Source organism: Osmerus mordax, chromosome 6 (genome assembly GCF_038355195.1).
Source record: "Osmerus mordax isolate fOsmMor3 chromosome 6, fOsmMor3.pri, whole genome shotgun sequence".
NCBI classification, from domain to species: Eukaryota; Metazoa; Chordata; class Actinopteri; order Osmeriformes; family Osmeridae; genus Osmerus; species Osmerus mordax.
Genome location: NC_090055.1, coordinates 9,498,935 through 9,523,113, shown reverse-complemented (window position 1 = coordinate 9,523,113; position 24,179 = coordinate 9,498,935). Strand labels below are relative to the sequence as shown.

General features: G+C 44.0%; 1 protein-coding gene across 2 annotated transcripts; it reads left to right on the top strand.

The window, feature by feature from the left end:
* Positions 1-404: 404 nt before the first annotated feature.
* adam15 (ADAM metallopeptidase domain 15) lies at positions 405-23,801 on the top strand. 2 transcript variants are annotated; one of them, XM_067238081.1, is made up of 24 exons: positions 405-1,066; positions 2,606-2,706; positions 9,965-10,041; positions 10,257-10,335; positions 10,501-10,577; positions 11,817-12,030; positions 12,193-12,258; positions 12,506-12,577; positions 12,735-12,904; positions 12,999-13,083; positions 13,276-13,424; positions 13,950-14,127; positions 14,305-14,397; positions 14,581-14,776; positions 15,140-15,248; positions 15,407-15,602; positions 15,721-15,798; positions 16,248-16,359; positions 16,476-16,635; positions 17,536-17,644; positions 18,098-18,163; positions 20,320-20,388; positions 21,202-21,368; positions 21,573-23,801. In XM_067238081.1, exons 1-24 carry the CDS (start codon positions 820-822, stop codon positions 21,637-21,639), a joined length of 2,937 nt encoding a protein of 978 aa, XP_067094182.1. In that variant the 5' UTR covers positions 405-819; the 3' UTR covers positions 21,640-23,801. The 2 variants fall into 2 exon arrangements, with proteins under 2 accessions (XP_067094182.1, XP_067094183.1); XM_067238082.1 differs by lacking the exons at positions 18,098-18,163; positions 20,320-20,388.
* Positions 23,802-24,179: the final 378 nt, after the last annotated feature.

Genomic DNA, 24,179 nt, shown 5'->3' with positions numbered 1-24,179 from the left:
TAGCCAGGCTGCTCATTCATATCCACACAAGATGCGTCTGTCTGGCCAGATGTCTTTCAGATTGCTAAACCATAACTGATGTCAATGTGACGCAACTTAAGATAAGTGCTTGATAATCATTACCACAATTATAGCCTATTCTTAGAGTATACAGTTTATGTGGACCATTAAACAATGGCTGGTATTTTAATTCATGCGTTTTCTATAAATAATGTGTTCTATGTAGATGGGTGTCAGATGGCATGGGCAGGCAGTAAAGAGTTAATAACCCAAGAGGAAATCCCGCCTGTGTGACTGTACTAGGTGAAATGCGATTACACCATCGCTGTAAACATTCAGTGAGCGGCTGGTGCCTTCATGGTTCAAACGTACAACCTCGTCTGTCCTTCGAAATAGTAGTTTCGGTATTGATTGGGAAATAATAACGAGAACAGTTGGAAAGCCTGTGCACATAGTACGGCGTAGAACCTGGTCAAATGTATGCGTGAAGTTAGCGGTGCGGTAATTTCGGACGATGTAAGAATTTCGGTAGCCTGAGCTACGTACGTCGTACCATTCCTGTCGCGGGACGTTGTAGTGGGACAGGTGAAATATGAAACATTATCGTATCTGATACCTGTCCTACAAACATTTTTTTTTTCATAGCCCAGTAGACATTTCTGCGCGTGTCTGCATACACTGGATCTATGATGGATTTTCCCTTGAAATTTACCAGTGCAGTTGACCCAGTGAGGTAGCCACAGTAAACCTTCTGATACAACCTGTTGCCTTATTTTGGGTCCATCTGAATCCCTTACAAAGCTGTTTTTGATATTTGCAATGATGTTTGTTTGTCGGGTGCTGGAGAGATTGTTGTTCCTTCAGACAGTAGTATTTTGTGTAACATTCTCTAAAACATTGACGTTACCAAGTAACAGTGCTACTGGAGTACTGGACAACATTGACTCGCAGGATTTTATCCTGGAAGAAAGTTATTCCAAGTCCAGTAAAACGGGTATTGAGATTCCCCAAGAAGACGTATCCAGCACGAACACACCTACAGAATCATCTCATCCCTTACATTTAAGTAAGTATAATGAGAGGAGACTAACCAATGTATTTGTTTCAAGTTTAAATTGCCCTTGAACCAAGTCTGTATGACTTCAAAAGTGCACTGCAGTAGTTTTGACAGTTTCAGATAGTGGAAGTAGATTAGAACCGCATTTTCGAGTTGTTGGAGAGGACTGGGATTATCACATCAACATATCATGCATAGCCTCCTCTGCATCACATGGTTCTGTCCTTTACAAAGTGATAAAAACCATATCTGTGACACAAGTCTGTACAAGACTTGGCTAAGCCTTGTAGCTTTGGCAAGCATTGCCATTGTTGTCCTGTCAAATTTGAGGTGTTATACTCAATTGTCCAGACTAACATTTGCTACATGGCAATAACATTTACCACTGGATGCAGTATGAAACACCATCCTCTTGCATTCATAACAGGACCACAGAAAACCCCCAACTCTATCAAAATCAGCGTATTTATTCGAAGCAGTGCTGTGTGTGTGGGTCTTCTGTGTCTGACTGGCAGTGGGTGTGATGCTCTGGTGATCCCAGCTCACCAGCTGCCTGCCAAGGAGCTGGTGAGTTGGAGACCCACACAGTCTTTTTGTATTACATTAGTCGTAATGCATGCATCTGTGAGTGAGTGAGTGAGTGAGTGAGTGAGTGAGTGAGTGTGTGTGTGTGTGTGTGTGTGTGTGTGTGTGTGTGAGAGAGAGAGAGAGACAGACACAGACACACACAGAGAAACCACAAAAGAAGAGAGATCAAACCACTGTCAAAATAACACACAACACAGTTTTGATATCAATAATTAGTCAATGCTCAGTTTAGATAGTGACCTTTTGCCACTGTACCATACTGAAGCTATTACATGAATATATGATGATTCCTGCATTTCCTAGTCAGTGTTTACCATCACTATAAAACATTTAAAGATATCCTATTGGAACATGGTTTACGTGATCCTAGCATTAGCACAGTCCCATGGGGAGGCTAGCTAAAAACTGGGTAATGGCTTGTTGTGAGTCAGGCTTTTAGCATTAGCATCCCTCGCCTTGCAACAATAGAGCAAGTGTTTCTGGATTGCTCTGACGTCAGAATCTCACACTGATCTTCATGACAATGCACCGGGACGCAGCGTACTGCACCCTGCCCAGGTCTAGAGGACCCCTGCTCTCAGCGTTATAGAAAAATATGGCCACTGTTGTGCTATAATATACACAACACACATATTATATGTGATGTAGCCTACTTTCGTTGTTATTCTGTTTTTAAAATGTAGCCTAGCCTGTATTTCTTCAGTTAACACCAATACCTGATAAAAATTCTGCATATATTAATAATCCTCTGCGTAAATTACTATTGCTTACTAGTCATTTGAAAGAAGCTTTCACCATGGCAATTGTTCTTATCTACATTTTGTGTGATTGTAGCTTTGAGCAAGAATAGTGGTATTTCTCCTGGGTGGCACCACATGAACAGTGGGACCACTGAATGTGAACCATTTGGACACCTGGGACTGAACCCTGTGTGGATCCTGCCTGTCTTCCTGTCCACAGGCCCAGAGCATCAGCATGGGAGACAGGGGCCGCCGCTGGAAAGGACCCGGCCCTTCGTGGTGGTGGACGGTCACCAGAAAACCCTGAATGAAGCCTTGCAGGTGAGACTGACGCAGAGATACCAGTACTTATACTGTATATACAGCACTTTATATATGTATATAGTATATATACAGACACACAGTCATATGAGTTCTCCAAGTCGAGCCAGGTGGGATTGTGCCGTGTTGGCTAGCGACTAATGGCATTGCCGTAAGTTTAATCTCGGTACAATGATGCGCTAATCAAGGTATCTTGGACAGACTTTGGAATTTCCATGTGAAACGTGTGGTTGCAGGTGGTTGGATGTGGCTGGGTACTGAATGATGGTTAGCATTCACTCAGAACTGGAGCTGCAGGTTCTCCTGTGTCACCACTGAGCCTGAAATTCCCTTGATTTAAGGACATTGAGTTGACGGACTTCAACCCCACCTAATTGACTTTGCCATGCAGTGGAAAGTCTTAGGTGATGCACACCCTGAGGTTTCATGATGGAAAACTGACTGAGCTGTTAACTCAGTAGGTGGCCTATTGCTTTTGGAGTCGGAGGTTCATTTCCTTTCTATTTTGATGGGTACCATAGGAACTCAGATGTCAAACAACAGAGTGCTGTCTCCACCTACTCCCCTATACCAATGTCGATTTCACGCTGTTTTTCCATTCTGAGGTCACTTGATGCTTAGCTTCTCTGTGGGCAAAAAAGGGGAATTCTTCAGGATATGATTTCAGACCTCCTGTCAGCTGCATGGGAAGTGCCCGTCCTCTTAAAGTGCCCCCCTCCACCCTCTCCCTCCCCCTAAACACACCTCTTCAGATCACAGTTTTCATGCAGGAAGCTCCCTGTAAAATATGTCAACGTGCCTACTTCCTTCCTCAGGAAGGCAGAGAACAGATTTCCTTCGCCTTCCTTTCCCCTCAAACACACACACACACACACACATACTATATACACACACACAAAATTAAGATTAAGTTCACGATAGACGTATATCATTTCCCCTGAAAAATCACATACTTAGAATACAGTTGAAGTTCAGAATTATATAAATGTTCTCATAATTATAATTCATCCTTTTTTCAATTCCATCGAGGCTCACAGATGCTTGTTTATGGGTTGAATTAAAAACCAAGTTCCCCACTGTTACTCAGCAGAAACAGACATGGTTTGTGACTCGTTTGCGAGTCACTGTCCGCTGTGCGTACTTGACGGGTTGATTTGTACACTGATTTCCCCCCAGTTGTTGGTGAATACTGGAAGTCGTTTCTTACTTGGAATGTAGTCATCACATTCACAGTTAAGTTACAGTCCCAATAAAGCTGAGGTGTGAATCACTTGCAACGGATAGGGAAACCATGGCAACAAGGACCCGTTTATAGATTGTTTTCCAAATGCGAGAGGAAAGGTGGGGATCGGTGTCTCCTGGGTGGGGTGGGTGGGTAGCTGTGTGTGCGCTCAGAAATGTGTCCCTTTACCGATATCAACACCCATCCACAGAACAATGTCTGTCCTTTGGATTACACAGTCAGGCTATTCAACTGATAAGAATCACGCCAAACCTGGCCCATAGTGACCTACCGTGACCTCTAAATGCACTTCCCTAAATTAAACATTTAAAGTCAACATTTACGATTGAGTCCATTTACTTGAAAGCAATCAGAAAGTTAGCAAGTACATACCGATATAATCACTGTAGACTAATTATTTGCGCGGCGGAAACTAGAGAATTGGTGGACCCTTGTTCGTTCTACGTCCCTGTAATGCTTCAAATGTTGAGTTCAAGAAGGTCCACAGAGACCCACATAATGTTTGCATCGGTTCTCTTTGATCCAAACACAAGGCTACTGCACTGAACTCCCAGGCCAATGGGGAGCAAAGTTTATTTGGGGAGTCTGGATATTAGAGATAAGAAAATGTGCGCTATTGAACAGTGCTGTGCCTCCGGGAAGGGCAAATGACCTCTTTCAACATGAACCGAATTAAGTGCATCATTTGTAAAACAAAGTCTGGCAAGCGGTTCTGGGGTACAGAGTCTAGCCATTAAAAAAGTAAACTTTTGGTTTACTTATTCGTGTTGTTTTTTTGGGGGGTGGGGGGGCAGGGTTATCAGCAAATTCAATATTTTAAATACACAATGACTGTTTTAAGCAGAAATAACACTCGTCAGATAACCTGCATAGGCAGTTTTGGTGGAATTTCAAAAAGCATATTAACCTATGCAATTTCTTTATGAGCCTGTATTTAGAGTAAGCCTTTTGGGTTGAGATACAGTGCTCACCTCCTCACAATACTATGAATAGAGACCACGTTGGGGGGGAATTTGCCTACCAGCCTAAGCCTGGCTCTATAGACACACACGTGGGTGTGGAAGTGTCTCCAAAAAGCCAAAATACACACTTTAGTAGCTACAACCATGCACAACAATAGACAAAACATACTCAGATTACAACTCCTATTGCTATGGTCACACACGCACCCACACACACACACACACTTCCACTCTCAGCAGGTGCACCGGTGGTGTATAGGAAGCTGCAGGGAGCTTCTCTGTAATATGGATTAGGAAGGTTATCTCTTCTAATTCAGGGACTGATCGCTCTGTTGAACGTAAGCATATATACCCCCCCCCCCCGCCCCCCCATCCCCCTACTCTACAGCCCGCCACGGGAACAGCCATGCGTGTGAATGAATGGGGGAGGGGGGGGGGGGTTGTTAAAAAGGGAAGCCTGATAGCAGATTTCCTTCACACACACACACACACACCATGATAGGGCTAAATCTAGGTATGTTCATTGTCTGGGGTGATGGCGTGTGTGTGAGGGGTAGGCTTTACAGGGGGTGTCTCTCTTATCTTAAGTATGAAGGGAAAGTGTGTGTGTGTGTGTGACGTGGCGCGTTGAGCTGGGTTAAGTGTGGTGTGGTTCTAAGCCCATCCAGGGGGTCTGATGGGATAACCAGATCATGCTGATTATGTGGGTTACTCACTGGGCAAATGTGACTCCGCGGTCAATGTCACATTATTCCTCTCCGCTTGACAGCTTCAGTGTGTTCTCTCAGTAATTGTGTTTCAAGACTTCGTGTTGCGAGTGAAATTTCTTGTTGACGTTTTAACATGCAGACTCACTTGCACTTTCATACAGTTTGAGTGAATGTGAAACTCCTAATTCAGAGCAGAACCCCATTCCTTGGAGATTTGGTTGGGTTAAATGCTTTGAGTTTTATTTGAGATTTTACATAAACAATTTAGAGAAGAAAAGAAATCAGACTGTGAGATATCTGTTATCACTGTTGAAATGGATTATAATGATTCCATATCAAATTCCATTATCCTTCCAGAAACAAACCCCTAGACTAGTACCCAGACTAACCCAAGCCAACCTATCTCCCTAGATAGATTAATCTCAGGTTCAGTGACCTTAGTATGTGTCAGTATGGGTCATTTACACCTGATGTCATTCATAGCTATGTGCAGTGGCAGTGCCACCTGGTTTGCATCCCCTGCCTTCACACCAGCACCTGTTTCATATCGAAAAACCCTGGGGTGTCCAATCCAGCCTGTCAGCACTATTCATCAACAAGCTTCCCCACAGACACGAGATGGTCGCAGCTAACAAACCAGCAGCGCCTCTGATTTCCGTGTTTCTGGCATGACTGACGTTCAGCCTGACTGAGAAATCACCAATTCCTACTTGAGCTTTTTGTTCAGAGGATCAAACAGGCGAACTGCCTATGCCTCAGTCCTCACTTGATCCATGAACAGGTTTCCGGCAAAGTCTCCCCTCACCAAATAAAGAGAGCGAGACCCCAAAGGGACAGCGTGAAGTAACTGGACTTCCCAGTTCCGGTCTTGATTGTCTTTCCGTCCCTGTCTGTTTGTCTTTGTTTTTCTCCTTTCTTTTTTGGAGCTGGAATGGAATCGCGGCTCGCCCTTTCCCTTCCTTTCTCCCCCTTCCTCCGTTACACCCCTCCTCGTCCCCCTCCTCCCTCGCTTTCTTTCTTCTTGAGTCATGGTTGCGGGGGCGGCTCCCCCCCGAATGAACCCCGCCCTGGTGTTCATGTGGTGAGCTCATCTCATTACTGGCTAAAGATCACGGGCCTGCGACATTACCTCACTTGCGGAGCGGAGGACAGCAATAGGCGGGGGGGGGGGGGCTAGGGGTACGTAGAGGCCTAGAGAGAAAGGGAGGAAGAAAAGAAAGAGAGGGGAGATTGGAGGGGCATTGAGGCTCGACGGAGGGGACTGGGGGAGAGAGCGAGGGGGGAAAGCGAGGAGAGAAATAGCGGTACACCCCGTCAGAGGAGGGTGGAGCCAGATGGGAAGCATGAAAGAAGACACCAGGAGGAAGGGAGGACGGGATCCAGAGAAGATCATGATGCTAAAGTGATGGCAATGAACCCGGGAGTCGAAAGAGGTGTAGAAAAGAGGTGAGAAAGAGGAGGGCGAGACAGAGCGTGAAACAGAGCTCCGAGGAGGGGTGGGGTCTTTACTGGCAAAGTTCCAGATGTCTGGGCGTGAGCCCCCATTAAAGCCTCGACCAGATGTGGCCATGGAAGTGAGCCATGTTACTACTGCGACCTCTGACCCCCTGTAATCAGAAGCTGTTGACTAATGGCTTCCCTTGGCCTTCGTCTCAATAGTTTGGGCTTGCCTCCTCTCCTTGTGTCTCCTTTCCTCAGAGGAAACTCGTTTTGGCAGCGCTATATATATATAGGCGGGGGAGACAAAGCGATGGATCGTCATCCAGCGTCCTTATCAACAGCATTAAGGGATAGGAGGCACAGGAGGATTTCACTTTGGGGTGTTTCTACCAGGACACAGTACACACACTTTTTCCCTCGTGTTTTCTTTCTCTCCCACACATGCTGTACCCACACTCCTCCTCACTGTGTCATTCTCTCACTCCTATGCGTGGTTAAATGCTTGGTTTTGTTTTTATATTTGCCCACGGAGCCAAAACTCCACCCAACGTGCCTGAAGTCTTTGTTGGCCACCCGTTGGACTTTTGCCCTGGCAGCACAAAAAACACAGACCCACCCAACATAGCTTCATCTCACTCCTTTTACATATGGTGAATGACCTCACCCGGCCCTCTGATTATTATAAACACTATAGTGGCTAAATATAGACCAGCCATATTTTGCTCTACCTCGTGAAATCTTAATTTAATGGATTCTTGTGTCGAGAATGTAATAAAATAAATAAAAAGTCCTTTCTTCCCATAGAACCCAATGTTAGCAATCTGTACAATAGAATCCACAGTTGACACTATGAATACTGTACAGTAAACAGCATTGGTTAACAGAGACTACAGGATGTTCTGCATGGGAGCTGCTCTAGAATGCTAACGCATGCTCGTTATACAGCTTACATTGATTCGAGTAATCCACATTTAATTAGCTATGACTGAGACCAGGCACCGATACACAATACTGTTAGTCAGTCCACAATGGGGCTAGCCTCTTATTTCCCATTTAGTGTTCGTTATCTCGAACGAGAGATTTAATAGAGTTCCCTGGCAGGCCGCCTCCCACCCCCCCCCCCCCCCCCCCCTGCTTCCGCCTGGGCTCCCTCCGCGGTTCCTGCGCCCGCCCGGCCGTTCGGAGAAAGCGAGGAAGCAGCCGTGGCCCGGCGCTCTCAGCAGGAAGCGCTTCGCTCGCGCCCCCTCTTCAAAGGTGGAGTGGCTCAAACCGGGACGCAGAAAAGCAGCAGAATGGCAGGAAGAGGTGTTGAGAGATAGGGGGGGGGGGCAATTAGATGGAAGTGGATGGGGGGGGTGGATAGACATAAGACCTTAGTGTGCATGTGGGGGGAAAGTGTGCAGTGTCGGGAAAAGGAAAGCCGCGTTATGAGGCTCTGCCTCTCCACAGAGAGAAAGGAGAGGATGTGTGTGTCGATGTCTCTGTGTTGTGTGTGTGTGTCTGTGTGTGTGTGTGTGTGTGTGTGGGGAACGGAAGTCCATTTACAACCTGCTCCCTCTTCCTTACCCATTGAGGGGGAAGGGGGAAGGGGCAACACCTAGTAGTCAGCAACTCAATCAGCTCCCCCGGCCACTTTCATGCCCAGTAATGTGCTTAACAGTGGCGATCAAGGACTGGCTGTACGCATTAACAGACAGTAGAATTAGTGGACAGCGTGCACGTGTAAGCGTTTGTACCGGCCGATTCAGCGAAAAGGGGATGTTGTGGCCCGCCTGGGCTCTCTAGGTCGCAGTATGCATTCAGCAGTTAAACCGTGAGGTGTGACGTTTGCAGACTGACGATTAAGTATTGGACACTTTTGTCGATACAAGCGTTATGGATAGACAAATCCTGAATACGACCGCGACTGGGAAAGTGCCTAGGCCCGTTGTGGACTGACACGCTCTGTCAATAAGATCCCATTTTTCAGCTCCAACTCTGGTGTGGCACAAGATTCTCCCTCCAAAAGGGCTTTGCATTTGTAAAAGGGCTGTTGACTCAGAGCAGTTGTACCCTTTTGGACCGGGTAGGGTCCGATGTATGATGAGCTGCACCATTGTGCCTGTTGAGGATTGATCGGATCAAGAGGTTTACAGTATATCCAGTTAGGTGTTGGATAACAAGGGGCCTGCAGGCCAAATCATTTGAGGTAGACAGGAGCTTATCCTCTGTCACCCCATTGAGTCTTGGGATGGTTTAGCCGTCTTCTCCATGTTATCGCTTCTCAAAAGTGGTCATAAGCAAATATCTAAAGGTGCCGTGCTGCTTGCTTGAATCTGGCTGTATTCACGATTTTCAAAACATTTGGTGTTTTTTAATTATTCATTTATACTATAACTGGATTCACATATTCTTGCAGTGGTTTTTGTACAAAGGTAGCCACATTTTAGTCTATTTATTTATTCTGGGTTTAGAGGGTCATTTTAAAACCATACAATTAGTTGTTTACAGTTTTCTTAATATTGTAAAAATACAGAGTACCTAACAGTCCAATCCTGTTTACTATCATGGTTAATGAGATGTTGTTTTTGTGGTTCTTAGCTGTTGTTGTGGTACAGTACGTTACTGCTAAAAATCCAAGGTCCACTTTGCCACCTTAGGTCTGCTTTTGGCTGTAAGCCTTTCATGACACAAAGTAACTGGACACAAATCCTTAAAAAACATTTGTTAAACTAGGTCAAGAAGAAAATAAGTGTGGAAATAAAGTGTATTGGATGAAGTATTAAGTATTAGTCATTTTGGGTACAACTAATGGTGTAACCAGTTTAACCCACCAATAACCCACCATAGGAAACTAATTCTATTCATTTGAGAATCTCTTGTGATAAATGTTTCACTACTGGATTTTGTGTTCTTAATTACAGAATGGTCACCCAGAAAAACTGCAGTTTGGCTTTCAAGTCGGGGACATCCTCTACTTTTTGGACCTAGAAAAGAACCAGTAAGTTTGATTGGGAAGTTATAGCTACCTATATCTTCTAATCTGTCAGAAAACCAACCAAAGGAAATACCATGCATTATTTCCGCTGCTCTGCTTTAAGTAGGGGGACTGGGAGGAGGTCACTGCTAAAAACCCCACTCATCATGTTTAGACAGAGCAATAAAAACTTCAGACTGCAGGAAGTGAACTGAATGAACTTTGTATTCTTCCTGTAGTGATCTCCTTCCCAAGCCTCCGAACGTCTTCTACTATCTTCCCAACGGAACCGGGGTCTCCGTGGAGGTCGACCATGTGGTGAGTACAGGGAACTGCAGTTGTACAGTTACGGCTTTACTGTGATTGAGTTACAGAAAATATTGTGATGCATTCTGTTCAAATGTGGCTCTGAGGGCTAATCCCAAATGCTAAAATCATGAAACAGTCTCTACTCTGTACTCTGTACTGTTTTCTGTCTTGTAGACACACTGCTACTACCATGGCACAGTGAGAGGGTTCTCTAAGTCCAGAGTGGCTGTCAGCACGTGCTCTGGTCTCAGGTAAGCCACCTATATAGTGTTTTCCAAGACGGTTGTGAAGTTGTAGACTTGTGTGGGCACTGCAGTTCCACACAACTGATCGCAAAGCTCTTTGGCACATCAACTCACTGTCACGACGTGAGGTGGGACCCAAACACAGGGGAGTCGGCAGGCATGGCAGAAACAAGGGTTTTATTTTCACAAAAACTGGGAACAGATAGGGTACTCACACGGACAGGTATGGTAAGGACAAGACAAAGACTGGACACAAAACAGAAACCTAAATACACAGAACCAAACGACACACAGGTGGACACAATAACGCTAACGAGAACAGGTGAAGACAAGGACAGGGAAACACTAGGGCAGGACAAAAAACTGAAACCGGGGGGGCACGGCTGTGGCCGTGACACTCACATTGTAAATACACTGACCTCAAGCAGTTTAATCCATAAGTTATGGCCGTCAGAAGAACCTTACTGACCTGCAAGGTCACCACAACGACCTCTGCATATGTTTTTAATTCCCTGTGATGCAACAGTTAATGCAGTTATAACAGTGTGGGCATACTTACCACAGGTGCAAGCTTTATCCTTCCTAATCAGTCCATCAGGGGGTAAATCGCTTTCATACACTTTGTTGGAGAGTGTTATTTAAATGAACCCGTTTTCTCAGAAGGCCACTTAATAGTTGCATTTCTTTTCTGTGTGTGTGTGTGTGTGTGTGTGTGTGTGTGTGTGTGTGTGTGTGTGTGGGGGGGGGGGGGGGTCCATAATCTGTTCAGCAGCTTTTCATTGCTCCATAACCCAATCCCAATTAATGAGACTAATGAATCCCTTCTTAATCTTGCCGTTTTTAAGAATCCGCCAGTGTTTTACTGCTGTGTCCTTTTTATTGGGCTACCTTGGGGATATGTTAAAGACCTTGGAGGGAAAATAAAAAAAGCATTTGGGATCTTTTCTTTGGAGTTGTTTGCACATAAAGAAGAGGATTATTTCACGATTCACTCACGTGGGAGGGCTCCCTGTGATCTCAGCTGTGATATTAGGCCTTTTTAAAACATGCCCAGGTGTGTACATTCGCAAAAACGATTATCTTAAAAGCCATTGACAACGACTGCGAAAATACCACACAGACTGAGCAGAGAAAGATTTTGTTGACTTGCGCTGCTTGTGTCCTCTAATGCAATGTCGCCCGCTTATTTTGGGGTAAGCCGCCATTTTGCATTTTGTGTTCCTGTGTCTTTCCTCGGCCCTCCAGAGGCGTCGTGGCCATCAACTCCACCCTGAGCTTCGAGCTCCGTCCAGAGGAGGACCACGAGGCCGAGGAGAGCGGGGAGCACAGCGGAGGGGGACAGGAGGAGGGCATGCTGCTGCTCCTCCCCACCACACCTCTGGAGAGCTCCGGGCTGGGAGGCTGTGGGGTTTCCCACACCCCTGTACCCCCCCTACACGTCGTACCACACGTACACAGGGTGAGAGAGGATGACCATATACAAGAATTGTCCCTGTACAAGAGTGATCTTTGGCAACTGTTTCATTTCCTTAGTGGTTGTAAATAAATAAATAAATAAATGGCATCCCTAAAATATTGATGGCAGATGCTGGTTCTGAATCATTTTTGTGTTTCTTAACAGAGTAAGAGAGACATTCTTTCTGAGACCAAGTACATTGAGCTAGTGCTTGTTGCTGACCACAAAGAGGTAATACATGTGATAAATAGTACTGAAAATTGAACATTTTCATTGTTGAAGATGAGCAAAGTACAGCATTTGAAACCGACAGAACACTGTATTTAGACTGGAACCTCACAGACTGCGGTTTACCTACAATCCAATGAAGGATAATGCCCCCTAGTGTCTTAAGATCAGTGATACAATTATCCTATAATTAACATGATTTTCTAATATTTGCCTTTTCTAATATCTGCCTTTTCTTATACTTTTGTAGTACCAAAACTATCAAAAGAACAACAAAACCATAATTTATAGGCTGCTAGATGTTGCCAACCAAGTAGATTGGGTAAGATTGCCCTTCAGTTATTGAAAAAGTTGAAGATGGAATATGTTCTCTTGCCTTCCTTGATTGAAAAAAAAAATACATATATGATATCAACCATAACCTTGGATACAGTTCAAAAAGTTTGCAAAATTCCTTTGCTTGGACCCCCGCTCTCTAGTTCTACAGACCCCTGAACGTGCGCGTGGCTCTGACAGGGCTAGAGATCTGGAGCGACCAGGACAAGATCCAGGTGGATAAAAGTCCCACCGACACCCTGAACCGCTTCCTGGAGTGGCGGACCCGGGAGTTGCTCCCCCGCCTACGCCATGACAACGCTCAACTTGTCATGTGAGAAAAGTGAAATGGAGCCTTTTTTTTTCATGTCATTTGAAACTCACTGAGAAAACTGAATAGCACGTTGGCATGGTCTTCTTTCTTCCAGGGGTGAATCGTTTGATGGGACCACAGTCGGAATGGCATCCCAGTCCTCCATGTGCTCCAAGGATCGATCGGGAGGAGTCAATGTGGTAGGATCAATCAGCCGTAGTTTTATTCATCCTTAAAACATACTGAAAGCTATTGGACGTTCATGCATGGCTAGTACAGAACCAACGGTAACGTTCTGGGAGGGGGTGACTTCTCCATTTGTAATGGATTCCCGGACGAACCTCTTTTCGCTCTCAGTCTTTCACTCCGACAACTTCTTTCTGCATGGGCAGGATCACCTGGTCAGCGTCCTGGGGGTGGCCTCCACTGTGGCCCATGAGCTGGGTCACAACCTGGGCATGAGCCACGACACGGCCGAGCGGAGGTGCCAGTGCCAGAACGAGCCCCGTCTGGGCGGCTGCATCATGGAGCCCTCGACTGGGTAAGCACCCGGGAGGTTCTGCCTCAGCAGGCTCCGACTGTGGGGCGCGACGCCCAGCCTGTGTGCCATGGGGTCGGTCGAAAGCAAAGTGCAGTGTTTTTGATGGAGATCAGGTGGGTGGGATGTTAAGTTGTGTCAAAGGGGAGCCAATTGGAAACGTTGGCTCAGTTATGAGCTTAGTTATGAGCAACTTTTTCTCAGTTATGTTTGCATCATTGTAGTATCTTCTTCAAGTCACTGTGTAAAGAAATGTCTTATTTACACAGCATATCTTAAGAAAAAAGGCAAACAAAAGCTCTTAAATGGGATATGAAGCGTATTGCACTTTGTACTGGAACTGGATGTGGAACCAAACGTGTAAATAGGAAATGCAGACCGAATATATCACTCAACTATTGTTTCAGAACTAGTCAACACCAACTGTACACAACCACGTCTGACTGGTTTGAGATGACCAATCTGTTGAACTGAAAATCCACCAAAAATCACCAAGCCAAGTGACCTGTTGGCCTTCTATTCCCTCAGGTTCATGCCGGGCCAGCTGTTCAGCAGCTGCAGTGCCCGGGACCTCTCCCTCAGCCTGCTCCACGGAGGGGGCATGTGCCTCTTCAACGTGCCCCAGCCAGACGCGCTCCTGGGGGGGCCGCGATGTGGGAACCTCTACGTTGAGAAGGGGGAGCAGTGTGACTGCGGCCTCCTGGATGTACGTGCTGCTCTCCAGAGTGTTCGGGCTAATCCTCTTGTTTGAATGAGATGTATTTCGAGTGGAGACCTCCCCCCAGGGAACTGTCGAGTAATGGCATGGCGAAGGCTCTTTGTCCCCATTCGACTTCTCAGGGGTCAGTCGTGTCGTGTGTAAAAGGTGCCCTCTGTTTTGCAGGAGTGTAACGACCCCTGCTGCAACGCCACCACGTGCCAACTGGTTCCTGGGGCCCAGTGCTCCTCGGATGGCATCTGTTGTGATAACTGCAAGGTCGGCACGTCTGGCTGAATCCTTTATTTACGGAATACACACGCAAACACACACAAACGCAAACACACAGTCGTTCCCAATCGAACCTCTGAACGCATTTGGGCCAAAATGGCTCCTCACGTCAGTTCTTTGCAGTCACGTCCGTGATTTCCCTGTTCCTCCCCCTCGTCGTGGATCCTCCAGCTGCGTGCGGGTGGCTGGGTGTGTCGGGAGCCTCTTGGGGAGTGTGACCTCCCAGAGCACTGCACCGGCAGCTCCCCATACTGCCCGCCCAACGTCTTCCTGCAGAACGGGGAGCCCTGCGAGGAAGACACCTCCTTCTGCCACAGTGGAGTGTGCGCCAGCCTCAAGGGCCAGTGTCAGATGCTGTGGGGACCGAGTGAGTTAGCCTCGTGACACACTGACTGGTATCGTGTCATCGTAGGTACACGTGTGTTAGTTTTCGTTAGGACACAGTAACTGGTATTGCTGTCAATGTGAGGACATGAGTGTTCGGTTTTTCTGAGGACACAGTGACACATCTGGCTAGCAATGTGGGAGCACTGAATCCTGTCCTTTGACATGTGAATTGAAAGACTACTTAGACAGCATTACCTATGGAAGAGTTTGTATGTCATGTCATGTTATTCCGGCTGCTGTGTTGCAGGATTAATTGGTTTAGAAATTCAGGAGGCATTGCTCAGACAAGTTTGCTGTTGTTTCTACAAGTCATTCATGACTGTTATGTTCTCCTGACTTCCAGATGCCACACAAGCTCCAGCCGTCTGCTTCTCTTCAGTCAACAAACAGGGCAACAAATATGGCAACTGTGGTCAGCTGGCCAACGGATCCTACATCCCATGCGCTAGCTCGTAAGTACCAGGTTATTCAGCCAAGCTAGACACAGCCAGCTATCACAAATCTAGCACCACTGTACACACACTGTCCTGTTTTTCAAAGCTTGTTGAGATTATAATGTTTTGTTGAGGAAACTCCAGCAGCAGATTCAACCCAGGTCTCTTCTCCACAGGGATGTGTTTTGTGGGAGGATCCAGTGCCAGGGAGGAAATGACCGTCCCCTGCTGGGCACCAACGCTGAGATCCTGACCACCAAAGTCCGCCTCAACTACAGCGACTTTGTCTGCCGGGGAACCTACTTCGATCTGGGCGATGATGTTTCGGACCCCGCCATGGTGGCGCAGGGCACCGCCTGTGGTTCTGGCAAGGTGGGGCATCACCTGAATCCCAAAACCATCACTGCAGAATGACAGTAGATTACACATAATTGTTTCTTACCTTACCTAAGTTTCTTACCTTACCTAAGTTCTTCTGACTGCGTTCTAGGCCTGTTGGAACCAGAAGTGCCAAGATGTGTCTGTGTTCGGGGTGGAGGAGTGCCAGAGCAAGTGTAACGGACATGGGGTGAGCTTGTCAACTTGACACCATTCTTTTATCTGGGGGTCTATTCTTTAATGGGCAGGATGTTGGGGGTTGTTGTCCATCTAAATCTAATGCCATTCTTTATATACTACAAATGATTGAGGGATCTGAGTTACTAGTACAATAAAACCAATGGAAAAGGTATTAAGGAGTCAGATGGCTGAGCGGTGAGGGAGTCGGGCTAGTAATCTGAAGGTTGCCAGTTCGATTCCCGGCCGTGTCAATTGACGTTGTGTCCTTGGGCAAGGCACTTCACCCTACTTGCTTCGGGGGGAATGAAAAAAAAGAAGACCAAATGTACTTACTGTAAGTCGCTCTGGATAAGAGCGTCTGCTAAATGACTAAATGTAAAATGTAAATGTATTAAGTGTTTGACCAAGGTGTGGGTAAACTCGCAAAGGTCCTCAACAGCAACCATATTCTATTCCCAGGTGTGCAACAGCAACAAAAACTGTCACTGTGACGTAGGCTGGGCTCCACCCGATTGTCTGTATACAGGCCATGGTGGCAGTGTGGACAGTGGCCCTGCCAGGGCACCCAAAGGTAAGACCTTCATAGTAAACGAAACCCCTGTTAAACTCCTATAGTCCTTTCTTTAGTGTGACGCGTCCATTTGAACTCATCACTTTGTTTGGTGGATGACATCTCTTTATCTCCAGACTCGGACCCAGCCCGCGTGGCCCTGCTGGTCATTTTCCTCTTCGTCCTACCGGTGGTGCTCCTCTTCCTCACCCTGCGCTTCCCTCGCTGTCGCCGTAGCCTCATCTGCCTGGGGAGTGGCAGCCCCTTTCACAAGGCCGGAGGACGCCAACAGAGTCGGTAAGAACCAACTGTTGCCCACTGCTGCAGTGTAAGCCTGGGGTTAAATGGAAGTGATTTTGTTAGTTCGTCCACTGTTTTGAAAGACAATACCCTGCCTATTCTGTTTACAAGTCATACATTGGAGTACTCTTTTTGCCTTTTTACGTCAAAATTCGTACGTTGACTTTACCACAGATTGTATGACTGGCCATTACTGAACTTGAAAACTGAAGTCATGAAATTGTTAGTTGTGTAATGCAAGTATGTTAAAGTTAACAGTGTTTTTCCCATCCATGATTTAGTGTGGTCAGTGTGGCCCATTATGAGAATTGGGGCTTGGCATTAGCTCGCCAGCAAGCTTTAAGGTACTGGTTGAGGTACTGGTTGAGGATCAAGATGATTAAGAAGCTTGTGGACTTAGCTGCGGCTCTATTTTGTTGATAGTTTGCACGTTATAACTAATAACGTCATGACTAATAACGTGCAATAAGAATGACAAGCTTTGTCTTGTCTGGTGTTGTAGTGTAGGCAGCACAATGTGCCATGCTTTGATTGTCATTCCCTTATGGGCATTTTCCTTTTAGTAATGTCCAGGGCTGTGTTTCATTCATGTCATTTCTCTGGACTAATTCACTCATACCTCATCTTGAATGATTGATAACGGCTCTAGATACCTCGTTTCATGTTGAAGACACTTCCGATCAGTGTGGCCAACAGAACCAAGTTACAAGTTACTGTTCCAAAAAGGGAAGTGTGAAATCTAGAATGAAACACAGCTAGAATGAAACACAGAATGGGAACCGAATATACGTGGTATCGTATAATTTTGGGGCCAATCCTAAGTAACCCTACCAGCTTATAAACCTCTATATATATTTGTTTGGGATCTTTGTGAATGAATTTGTGTTGTTTTTGTAGAACCCCAGCCACAGAGCTTGTGGATTCCCGTAATGGAGACCAGGTCCAACCTCTGAGGTACCACTGGAGCCGCCAGAGTGACATGCCGCTAACACCACCCTCGAGCAAGGTACCGTGGCCTTGTCCCTGCTTCTCTTTTAAACTGGTTTAAGGAACTTGGAAACCTCAGGTTTTACATGTGATTTTGGTTTGTGTCCCAGTTTGTGTTTACTGACACACAACAGACAGATTGTGTTTAGAGAGTGATTTTGTTTTTCTTCACACTTGTGGTCTCATCCCACAGGTTCCTGTGGCAAATTGTCCTTGTTAGTTGAGTTATTTGCAAGGAATGGGTTCACTTGGAGCCTTCTCTGATTGACCAAAGGGTATTATCATCACCCACATACTTTGCCTCGATAACTTATAACTTTTCCATTCATAACCTTTTCCATTAACACGTTTGACCCCAGAATGACACTACGCAATCATAACCTAACCCCTGAAAGTCTGACTGGCCTGCTTCCTGTGCATGTCATTTAATGGCTGTCGATATATGCTTTGCTTCCTATGTTCCTTTTATCAGGTCAATGACAGGCCTGCTCCACCTAATAAGCCACTCCCCCCTGACCCTGTCCTAAAGCACTTCCAGGTAACTCCGCCTGTCAGTGTAAGGCGATGGGTAGCTTGAGTACACAGTGGCTGATCATTGTTAATCTTACAGGCACACACTAACTTCAATATTCTGAGGCCACTCTAGACATGACTGTGTATACCCTGTCAATTTATCATAGTTGTGATCATTTGCCTGGTATCCAGCTATGCATTAAATGCTTTTTTTTTTTTTAAGAAAATGAAAACCATTTGTACTGTCATGTGACCTTTTTTATGGTAGCGTACAATTCTTATGGAATCGATGATTCCAGTTTCAATTGTTGAGTTTAGAGACGTTTGAGGGTACCAAGACAATGGTCCTCAACTCACCGGAAATTCCTACTTCATATGTGTAATTTCTGCTGTCTCAGCTGACTAAACGGCCAGCCCCGCCCAACAAGCCTCTGCCCCCTGACCCCAAGCTCCCAACCAATCAGGTACTGTCAGTTGTTGCAGTTGGTGATGGAGGCCTTGTCTGTCCGTAGCTGCATTCCATAGCAGTGGTTTCAAGAATGATCCTCTGACTCTTTGTCTATAATATAGCATATTAATAGGCTTTTCTCTAACCTAAATTAAATCTTGGGTTGAAATAATCACCAGTAGTTTCTAAATATATCAAAAATGTTTTTAGGTCTCAGTGAATTAAATTGCCAGAGGAAATGTTTGACGGTGTCTTTGTCTATAACACAGCATGTTTTTGTAAACCAACCTAGATCGGAACTCACCTCTCATACAAGCTTTCACATGTAGAGACAGGAAGGGGCCCTATCTAACCCCTACATCCGTAGGGGTTTTAGATAGATCAACCTATTATAAATCTGCCCCTTGGTTTCCGAGAGAAAGCATGAGTTCCGTGAACCAGCATTCATGAGACGAGAATTGTGGTTTGAAACCACTCTAAATAACTGGTTCCCCTTTAGTGCAAGACAAGTCTCCATCATGTCTGATACTCAGCACAGACTAGTCTACTGAATGTTTTTTTTTTGGAAATACTGTAAGGTTTTCTTAAGCTAATATGTACAACTCAGCATTTTTCTATGTGAAGTGGATAAACCTCCCTAGCCTTTCATGAATGCTATTCAGTATGTCGTAAACAGGCGTACACTCTAAGTTGTGCACTGCAGGTGCAATGGATTAAACTACCACAAGTATTCCACAAAATAATAATTCCACAAAGTATTCCACAAAATAATAATTATTCTAGGAGCCTATCACTATGCATGTTTGTACTTTCATTTACATTAGTCATTTAGCAGATGCTCTTATCCAGAGCGACTTACAGTAAGTACATTTAGTGTTTTTTTTTTACATTTACATTTTTTGTCAAGTACAGGGACATTCCGCCGAGGCAAGTAGGGTGAAGTGACCAAGGACACAATGTAATTTTGCACGGCCGGGAACTGAACCGGCAACCTTCTGATTAATAGCCAGATTCTCTAACTGCTCAGCCATCTGACCCCTATAAGTTAACCCCTATCTGTACTTATAAGTTGACCTGGCACTTGAAGACCAAGGTTATCCACATGAGAATAGTGTACCTGTTTTCACTCCGTTTTGTCAGTAGTGATGCTATTCTGTTCTGATAGTCACCTATAGTCACTAAATGGACTTTAATTGTCTAGAACCTGATAGTATCCATACAAAATAAAACTTACTGTTCTAAACTCAAGTTTAGAAAGTAGCTTTTTGCATGTGCTACCTAAGTTTTTTATGTTTTTAATGCATGGAGCTGGCTAATGTACAATAATCATGTTCTTGTTTTGTGAAGTGATTTGGGTTACATCGTATCTGGATAATACTTCATAATGAGCCCAATTAATATGTTTTTTCCATATAAAGTCCTCAATTTGCAAAATCACTCCTATTTATGCCTTCTCTAGTAAAAACTAATCACAAGATTATCTATAAAGGCTTATCCAAATAAAGTGTGTTCATGATTTGGGACTCATAAAATAAGATTCTGCATGATTAGATATAAGTTCAATGTTTTCAATTTGTATTCATCTGTGTTTCCAAAAGTTTGAACAAGATGGACGGTAAACAGTGATGCCCTTTGGTCCCAATGTGGTTTCCTGGTGCAAAATCAAAGCCTCACTCTGTTCTTGCTGTCTATTTTTTCATTGTCTCTCTTGCGCTCGCGGCTCGCCACACTAGCCATCTTCTAATCGTCCGGATCCTCCAAACAAGCCTCTGCCCCCTGACCCTGTTGTCACAGGCAGCCAGGTACCAGAGTAGCATGTGCTGTAGAGCCGCCTGCATCATCACATGTGCAGTGACTTGTCATTGCTGTTGACGTGTCTTGATTGACGATATAATGGTGGCTTCTTACCCAATTATTTTGAAAGATGGGTTAATAGGTTGATCAGTGGTGTTTTCTTCTTTGTGTTTGTGTGTGTACTAAATTGTTGGTAGATGTAATGGATTGCTTGTTTGGATGTGCTGGGGTTATGTGGATGGTTGTGGTTGCACTGGCTGTTTTAATCAAATGAATCATGCTTTCATTTATAATATTAGTTTTATTAGTTTCTTTAATCTGCTGAAATGATAACATTATGCAAATACAGAATGGTGATTAAAAGGAATATCTTGTTTCAAAATTTCCAAATTTTGTTTTGAAGGTATAATAGAAGGTTTAATTTAAAATACAACAGCTCTAAATTTGGTTGTTATTTAAAGAGATATTCTTTTTATAAAATCTTTTTTGTAATTAGATGTTGATAATATATAGGATAATATATAGGATAGTGATGTTTATTGTTGTATTTGCATATCATACTCTCTGTGTTGGTTTCCACTCATTCAGCATGTAGTATTTTGTATAGAGATCTGGTGAAAGTACAAAATACTGGAATGAATTTAGTCATAAGTGAAACATGCCTAATCATCTTGTCATTTACAGAGTTGATCTTTGGTTGGTCTGCTTTAAATGTGGCTGTCGTGTCTATCTTGCATCTTTGGGAGACATGAAAATCATGCAGTATTAAATCCATTTAGAAAATATTTTGATCTTTTCATTTGCCATTACGTTCTTTACAGACCCTTGGACCACCTAAACCACCAGTACCCAGAAAACCTTTACCTCTGGACCCCACTTCTCAACTCAGCCACTCTGGGTATGCAACATCAGGTGTCCAACTGCAACATGAAGCAGGTTTGACTCCAGTTACACCCAAAGGCCCTGCAGTGACAGTCCTCCCATCCAGGTACTGAAATTGTTTTAAAAGATCATGTGTCTTGCTCTAGTTCTAGTAAGTACTAAGGACCAATTATAAAATAGAATTCATTTTTAATGTTCCTCAATGATGAATTTGCCATAATTCCAGTTATATTCTACACATAATCATTTATAAGAGTGTCAGATTTGACTAATTTGTCCCTTTTATATCTGTATTCCCTTTCACACTCAGACGTGCCCCTTTACCTCCGATACGGACTTCCCAAGGTCGAACCCTCAACTCAACACCACTAGTTTGACGTTTGGACATCTGCCAAATCACCCAAACTTCTAGGATTCCCCAGAACCACGTACCTACATAGGAGTCCCATTGACCCACCTGAGAGGTAGAGAGGCTCTCCAGTAGGATTTGGGATCAAAATCGTTCTCCCTTCAACAATGTCCTGTTCGTGCTGAGAAGTGAGCCGGACGGCTTGAGGAGTGTTTCAGAGCAGAGTTGGGACGGGTCATTGCAAAAGTGACCTTCAAGAAACCTGAGGCATTGTGGATGGTTAAAGGTACATGGTCACGATGGATGAACGAAGTGAAAATAAGGATTCCAGTGCCTCTGGGGATCATTGAAGTACTACTAGAGTGAACTCACAAATCATCCAAACTCTAATGAGATCCCAGGCCAGTACAGTGTTAAGATGTTAGTATGTGAAAAGGATGCGAGTAGCACATATTTCTATTCAATTTTATTCACTCCTCCCCAAAGCTTCACCCTAGCTGAATACCTTTTAATAGATTCTTTCCAATGCCTGTGTCTGCAACTGTCACACCTTGTTGAGTACAAACTATAGGAAATAATTGACACTCTGCTTAAAGGACTTGGTTTATGTGAACTGCAAAGGAAACAAGTCCTGCCCCCAGTTTGTTATCCCCCTCAAGCACTGACTTGACTCTTAGCACTACACTTGGACTCTGTTTGGAGCCTAACTTCCATAGTTGCACAAAAAAAAGCCTTATCAGAAGTTGTGACTCACTTTGGTTGGATTTGCCTGAAAATGACTCAGTTAGTGTCTGTCTTGAAGGGCTTTCGTGTGTTGGAAGACATGAGATGACAACGTTGGCAGCCATTTTCTCACAAACGAAGCGATTGTCTATTTTTAACGGTAAAATACAGTATACGATTAAAAAATGCCAAAGAACGGGTTAAGAGAGGTGGAGATGGTAAACTGGCCATTGAAATTTCACGACTTTTGATATACATGGATGTGGAGGCCACTTCCTGAAAATGGACCAATCCACCAACAGTGGATTCATTGCCTTTTTTGTACCATTCGGTGCACTGTGTATCGCACTAATACTGTCCCCTTTAAGCTAAGTGCACTGTTAAATTGAGGACTCTTTCTTTGGATGAATGGATAAATGCACGTTCATGTTACAAGGTACAAGTGTTAAACTTGTAACGCAGCAGATATTCAATCTTTACTCACACCACTTCAGCACCAAACCTGGGACAACACACCAACTGAATGTATGATTAAAAAAAAGATTGAACATTTTACTGTACTTAATATCTGACTTAATATTTTCTTCTTTGCCGGCCTCAATTTGATTTGAATAGCAACAGATTGCATTGCTTGTATGCTATGTCCTATAATACATTGAAGATGACACTTCATAAAATATATTTTTATTGAAAAATACTGTGCAAAAAGAGAGGCTTCTGTTAGGTGTCCATGGTCTGGACATTAAAGTCACCAGCTTTTCTGAAATATTGGTTCTAAAAAAAAAATTAAGTAGTGTGATTTCAAGTGAAGGATTGTGTGACATTTGGAAAACATGTTGGACTTGTGTTAAGACTTTTATTATTGTTTATTATGAGCCTTTAATATGATAGTTAAAGCATACCTTCATGCTTCCATTTGATATAAAACCAAGAGACACTAGATGTCCTCAGTGTAATTCTGTTGAGCAGTTGCTTGTTAAACTAGTTTTTTTCCACTTTAAAATGGGATTCTGTCAAATTTGAAAATCTATATTTAAGATGTAAGACTATAAATATGAAGAAGTTGATCTGAAGATGATGAGAAATAAATTCTTACAATACATAATTTGACCCTTGACACATTTGCTAGTATCCTTAAACAAGGTCATATTAACTTGTATTATGAATAAACCATGCACTCGTGAAATTAAGACACCTGCAAAAGCTTAAAAGCACACTCCAATTAGTTCTGTACGCACATTTTTCTTATTGTGATTCATGTGATCTATAGCACTATGACCTGACTGTAATCTGTCTGACCATATATGATTGTCAAGAAAAGACATTGCAAAAACTCTAATGGTCAGGTCAGTAATGTTGTCTTCTGAAAAGACTCCTCTGTTGTGACCACTGTCTGTAATTTTCCCACTTTCTCAATGTTTGAGATTTTTGCTGCTGGGGGAAATAAAATGGACTGAGGTTGGTTGACCAATTGTTTTTTTATTGAATTTAATGATTAGCTGACAAAAATATTCTATTTAACTAACCTTGTATGAGGGTGTTTACTCATATCAAAACATTCCTTCATGTCTGACACTGAAGGAAACCAAAATATAAGGTATAATGAGTGAGGCCTGAACAGTTATGTCAGTAACAGTTATATATGTGCAGCATTCATCATGTCTATGACATCATCACCACAAATAATTGATGTATACATTTATAATTTACAACTTATTTGGATCTGTTACTTTGCTCTTCGTGTCCAAATGTGATAACCTGTAAAACAAGTTTGACTGCCAACTCCTTACCTAACTGTGCAATCGTAAAGGCAATGGACTACTTGCAATAAGAGTTAGGAGTTGC

Coding starts and splice junctions, on each gene's coding strand:
- adam15 (XM_067238081.1), top strand. CDS start 820: ATGATGTTTGTTTGTCGGGTGCTGGAGAGATTGTTGTTCCTTCAGACA. Junction 10,042..10,256: donor TTGGACCTAGAAAAGAACCA/GTAAGTTTGATT, acceptor TTCTTCCTGTAG/TGATCTCCTTCCCAAGCCTC. Junction 12,905..12,998: donor GACAACGCTCAACTTGTCAT/GTGAGAAAAGTG, acceptor TCTTTCTTCCAG/GGGTGAATCGTTTGATGGGA.